This window comes from Apteryx rowi, unplaced genomic scaffold, assembly GCF_003343035.1.
Source record: "Apteryx rowi isolate R43461 unplaced genomic scaffold, aptRow1 scaffold_1379, whole genome shotgun sequence".
NCBI lineage: Eukaryota > Metazoa > Chordata > Aves > Apterygiformes > Apterygidae > Apteryx > Apteryx rowi.
This window is the reverse complement of record NW_020447618.1, coordinates 17661-23218: the sequence shown is the minus strand read 5'-3', so window position 1 is coordinate 23218 and position 5558 is coordinate 17661. Positions and strand designations below refer to the sequence as shown.

Here is a 5558-nt window from a genome sequence, read left to right as displayed (position 1 = left end):
GTCCCAGTATGTACTGGTGACCGCTGGCCCCATACTGGGAGGGTGTCCCTGCCCCAGTASGTACTGGTGACCATTAATTAGCKCCATACTGGRAAGGYGTCCCTGTCCCAGTACATAYTGGTGACCACTRGSCCCGTAYTGGGAGGGTGTCCCTGTCCCAATACGTACTGGTGAYCACTGGCCCTGTACTGGGAGAGTGTCACTGCCCCAGTATGTACCGGTGACCATCAATTAGCACTATACTGGGAGGGTGTCCCTGCCCCAGTAGGTACTGGTGACTGTGAGCCCCATACTGGGAGGGCATCCCTGTCCCAGTATGTACCAGTGACCATTAGCCCCGGACTGGGAGGGCGTCCCTGCCCCAGTATGTACCAGTGACCATTAGCCCCGGACTGGGAGGGCGTCCTTGCCGCAGCACACACTGGGAGTGCAGGGCCCCTTCCCCAGCAAGGACTGGGAGCCCGGGCCCCCGGACTGGGAGGGCTGCGTTCCCGGCATTCCCAGCGTACCGAGGGCCCGGCGCGGCTGTGTCGGCTCCGTGCTGGGCGGCTCCGCGCCGACCGCRGCTCCTCGTCCCCCAGGTCCCGCACGTCCCGGCCCTGCGGCACTAGAGACCCGACGCCATGGTGAGTGGAGCCGGTCGTGGTGCCGGGGCTGCCCCGGGCGCAGCTGAGCCCGGAGCTGGCGCGGATGCACCCGGAGCCGCCTCCGACGCCTCCCGTTTGCTCCCCGCAGGGCGAGCGCAAAGGYGTGAACAAGTACTACCCGCCCGACTTCGACCCGGCCAAGGTGAGCGCGGGGTCCTGGAGCCCCCCGGGGCCTTTTTGGGGGTGGCAGACAGCACGGTTTGGGGGTGAGGACGCACGGCTCTGTTGCGCTGGAATTCCCCGGGTGCCGGAGCCGTCTGAGGGGTGTTTTGGGGAGCAGCGGGGGGGGGGGTTTGGGGGCGTCGCGCGGGGCCCGGCTGACCCCTCTGCTCGCCTTCGCAGCATGGCTCCCTCAACAAGTACCACCACAGCCACCCGCTGCGGGAGAGAGCCCGCAAGCTCTCCCAGGGCATCCTCGTCATCAGGTGAGGGGCGACAGCGATTGGGGACGGCCACCGGCGGGGGGACGCGGCCCCGGGGAGGCCGGGGGCTCGCGGGACGGCCCTGTCCCCGGCCCCTCGCGCCGGTGGCCCCCGTGACAGGCCCGCGCCCTCCCYGCAGGTTCGAGATGCCCTACAACATCTGGTGCGACGGCTGCAAGAACCACATCGGAATGGGTGAGCTGCCCTCCGGCCGCCCGGGCCCTCTCGGACACCCGTCACCCCGCTCCGGGTGCCCCGGGACCCCCTCCGGCACGATCCAGCCTCCTCCAGCATCCCCAYGGTGTCCCTGACCCCCTCCGGCGTCCTTCATCCCCCTCTGGCGTGTCCCGGGTGCCCTGCGACCCCCTCCGGCACATCCTGGGCCCCCATCCAGCATCCCCGCAGTGTCCCTGACCCCCTCCGGCATCCTTCCTCCCCCTCCGGTGTGTCCCATGTGCCCCAGGACCCCTCCAGCATGATCCAGCCTCCTCCACCATCCCCACGGTGTCCCTGACCCCCTCCGGCGTCCTTCATCCCCCTCCAGCGTGTCCCACGTGCCCCAGGACCCCTCCGGCACAATCCAGCCTCCTCCAGCATTCCCGAGGTGTCCCTGACCCCCTTCGGCATCCTTCACCCCCCTCCGGCGTGTCCTGGGTGCCCCGGCCCCCCTCCAGCACGATCCAGCCTCCTCCAGCGTGCTCCGCTGGTGCCCAGCGCCAGCTTGAGCCGCATCCTGGGACTAGGACATTCCTCACGGCTCAGCCGGGCGCTGCGGGGACCCTCTGGCCGCTGCCCCGGTGCCGGTTTAGCCCCCAAAGATTCCTCGCGACAGGAGCTGGGGACGGAGGGACGTCGGGCGGGGAAATCGCTCAGCAGCCGGTGGCTCTGGAGCGGGGAGACGCTGGCCGGCGGGAGGGCAGGGCTCAGCCGCGCGTCTCCCTGTCCCCAGGTGTCCGGTACAACGCGGAGAAGAAGAAGGTCGGCACTTACTACACAACGCCCATCTACAGGTGGGGGCCGCGTCCCGCCGCGTGCAGGCGGCCCCGCGCCTCCCGTGTCACCCGCCGGCGTCCGAGGCGCTTCGTGACGGGCGCGGGGGGCTCTCGTAACTGCGACGCGGCGCTCCGCGACCCCGCGGCCGCGCCCAACCCCGTCCCCGTCCCCTCCCGGTACCAGGTTTCGCATGAAATGTCACCTGTGCGTCAACTACATCGAGATGCAGACGGACCCGGCGGGCTGCGACTACGTCATCGTCAGCGGGGCCCGGCGCAAGGAGGAGCGCTGGGACATGCGGGACAACGAGCAGGTCCTGCCCACGGGTGAGTGCCGTCCCCGGCGGCGCCCGCCGTCCCGCCGAGGCGCAGCCACCGAGTCCCCCCCTCCTCCTCCTCCGCGTCCTTTCCGCAGAGCGCGAGGACAAGGCGAAGCTGGAGACGGACGCCATGTACCGGCTGGAGCACGGCGTCGCCGACCGGGCGGCGCTGCAGAGAGCCGTGCCCACGCTGGCCAGCCTCCAGGAGGCCCAGAGCGCCTGGAAGGACGACTTCGCCCTCAACAGCATGCTCCGGAGGCGCTTCAGGGTGAGCTCCCGGCCGGCCGGCCGGCGCCGCTCCGCTCCCCTCCCTCCCCGCGGAATTGGGGAGCGGTGCCCGACAGTCGTCCCCCTCCCTGTCCCCGCCCAGGAGGAGAAGAAGACGCTGCGGGAGGAGGAGGAGGAGGCGGCGGCGCTGCAGGCGAAGGCCGGCCTGAGCATCCCTCTGGTGCGGGAGGCCGAGGAGGACCGGCGCCTGGCCGCGCTGCTCAAGTACCACAGCCTGGACTGTGCGTCCCATCCCGGGGGGGGAGGCGGGTGGCTGGGACTCCCGGGATCCCCGCCGCAGCGGGAGGACAGGCGGGGAGGGGCAGGTCCCCCTGTGCGTGGCCGTGACATGGAGCCCGTCCCTGTCCCCCTTCCTCCCCAGCCTACGAGGACAAGCAGAAGATGAAGCGGACGGAGATCTCCAGCCGGTCGTGGTTCCCCCCGGCCCCGGCTCCAAGTGGCAAAGCCGGCGACGCGCTGCGGAAGCTGGGCCTGGGGGGCCGAGCGCCGCTGGGTCGGGCGGCCCCCGGCGCCTCGGCCGCCTCCGCCTGCCTGGGCATCGTCCGGCGCCGCTCCAGAGACGGTCCCGAGGGCCCGGCAGAGCCCGTGGCACCGGAGCAGGCCGAGACGGCGCCGGGTGGCCTCGGCGAGCCCAGCGGGGCGCCCGAGGCCGGAGCGGCCCCCCAGGACGGCTCCCCGGCGTCCCCCGGCCCTGCTCCCGCCGCCTCCGGCCACAACACCTCCCTTGTCGCCGACTATTCGGACTCCGGCTCGGACTCGGAGAGCACCTGAGCGGGGCCGGTCCCCGCGTCCCGCCCCGCCGCCTCCGGCCCCTCCGGGCTGGTCCCAGAGGCTGCGGCTGGGGCCGGCGCCTCCCCGGCCTTGTGCCCCCCCGTAATTTATACGCGCCGTCGCCCTGCTCCTCTGTACGTATTAAAAGGGCTTTGCAGCACCGGGAAAGGGCGAGTGCTCTCTCTCCCGCTCCCCCGTGCGGAATGGGAGCCCAGCGCCAGATCCGAGCCGCGCTCGGGCTGGCACGATGCGGCTTATCCCGCCCCCTGGAACGGGAGCCCCGCGGATGTACGGGCTGGCTGCGCCCGCGGGGCTCCGGCTCTCCTCCGCGGGCAGCTGGCAGCTCGCTTCCCCCTCCCCGGCTCCGCTCGGACGCCTGGGTCCCTCCCCCGTCCCCAGGAAGCGGTGGGGAGGCAGGAAGCGTGAGGGCCGCTTCCGGCGGAGGCCATGAGCCTGGAAGCGATCCGGTACCGCCGCGGCTCCCTCTCCATCCTCAACCAGCTGCTGCTGCCGGGGCAGATCCGCTATGAGGCCGTGGATGGCGTGGAGCGGGCCTGGGAAGCCATCCGGGCCATGGAGGTGAGCCGGYGGCTCCGGCACGGCGCGGGGCGATGCCGGGAGCCGCCGGGGTGCCACGGCCTGCGCGCGCCCCGCAGGTGCGGGGGGCCCCGGCCATCGCCCTCGTGGGCTGCCTGAGCCTGGCGGTGGAGCTGCACAGCGGAGCCGGGCCGGAGCGCGACGCGCCGGCGYTGGAGGCCTTCGTCGGCGAGCGGCTGCGGCACCTGGTCGCGGCGCGGCCCACCGCCGTCAACATGGCCCGGGAGGCCGAGCGGCTCCGCGCCGCCCTGCGCCGCCGCGCGCAGAGCCCTGGCGTCACGGCCCAGGACCTGCGCGACAGGTAGGGATGCGGGATCGCGGGGATGCAGGATGCCCGGTGGGATTGCAGGGAGCAGGGATAGAGGATACCCAGCAGGAGGCAGGAGGTGGGAGGATGGAGGATACCCAGCAGGGAGGTAGGATGCGGGATCGCGGGGATGGAGGATGCCCAGTGGGATCACAGGGAGCAGGGATAGAGGATGCCCAGCAGGGAAGCAGGATGTGGGATCAGGAGGATGGAGGATGCTCGGCAGGGAGGCAGGATGTGGGATCACGGGAATGGAGGATGCCCGGTGGGATCGCAGGGAGCAGGGATGGAGGATGCACAGGAGGGAGGCAGGATGTGGGATCAGGAGGATGGAGGATGCCTGGCAGAGAGGCAGGATCACAGGGATGGAGGATGCTCAGCAGGGAGGCAGGATGCGGGATTGGGAGGATGGAGGATGCCTGGTGGGGAGATGGGATGCGGGATTGGGAGGATGGAGGATGCCCAGCAGGGATGCAGGATCGCAGGGATGGAGGGTGCCTGGTGGGCAGGTGGGATGTGGAATCTCAGGAATGGAGGATTCCCAGTGGGGAGGTGGGATGCAGGATCGTGGGGATGGAGGATTCCTGGGGGGGAGGTGAGATGTGGGATCGCAGGGAAGCAGGATTGCGGGGATGGAGGGTGCCCGGGGGGGAGGCAGGATGTGGGATCACAGGGATGGAGACTGCCCGGCGGGAAGGCGGGATGCGGGATGGCAGGGATGGAGGCTGCCCAGCGGGAAGGCGGGATGGCAGGGATGGAGGCTGCCCGGCAGGAAGGCGGGATGCGGGATGGCAAGGATGGAGGCTGCCCGGTGGGAAGGCGGGATGCGGGATGGCAGGGATGGAGACTGCCCGGCGGGAAGGCGGGATGCGGGATGGCAGGGATGGAGGCTGCCCGGCGCGGGGGCAGCAGGCCGAGCCCGCCTCGCCGGCGCCGCAGCGTCATCGAGCACGCGGAGGCCCTGCTGCAGAAGGACCTGGAAGACAACCGGAGCATCGGGGCGCACGGCGCCCGGCACATCCTCCAGCGCCTCCCGCACGCCAGCGTCACCGTCCTCACGCACTGCAACACGGGCACCCTGGCCACCGCCGGCTACGGCACCGCCCTGGGTAGGTGGCGRGGGGCCCAGGCGTCCGGGCTGGCCCAGCGCCGCGCCGGGGAGCATCCCGGAGGCGAGCGCCGGCCCTGACCGCCCCGTCGCCCCCCAGGCGTCG

At 71.7% G+C, this 5558-nt stretch overlaps 2 protein-coding genes across 4 annotated transcripts in view; both read left to right on the top strand.

Moving 5' to 3' along the window:
- The first annotated feature begins 573 nt into the window (after window positions 1–573).
- On the top strand, window positions 574–3600 carry CCDC130 (coiled-coil domain containing 130). Its single transcript, XM_026057256.1, has 9 exons — window positions 574–626; window positions 736–789; window positions 990–1072; window positions 1209–1264; window positions 2019–2079; window positions 2246–2388; window positions 2477–2649; window positions 2752–2890; window positions 3031–3600. The coding sequence occupies exons 1-9, from the start codon at window positions 624–626 to the stop codon at window positions 3438–3440; spliced, it is 1122 nt and encodes a 373-aa protein (XP_025913041.1). The 5' UTR covers window positions 574–623; the 3' UTR covers window positions 3441–3600.
- A 96-nt stretch (window positions 3601–3696) lies between these two features.
- Window positions 3697–5558, top strand: part of MRI1 (methylthioribose-1-phosphate isomerase 1) — a 3275-nt gene continuing 1413 nt past the window's right edge. Inside the window, exons 1-3 of one of the 3 annotated variants that reach the window (XM_026057255.1) lie at window positions 3697–4019; window positions 4097–4338; window positions 5284–5453. In XM_026057255.1, the coding sequence (XP_025913040.1) occupies window positions 3888–4019; window positions 4097–4338; window positions 5284–5453 (544 nt within the window). In that variant the 5' untranslated portion in view covers window positions 3697–3887. Of the gene's footprint in view, window positions 4020–4096; window positions 4339–4359; window positions 5454–5558 lie in introns of those variants that run through there. The other 2 variants (XM_026057254.1, XM_026057253.1) reach the window with 2 other exon arrangements.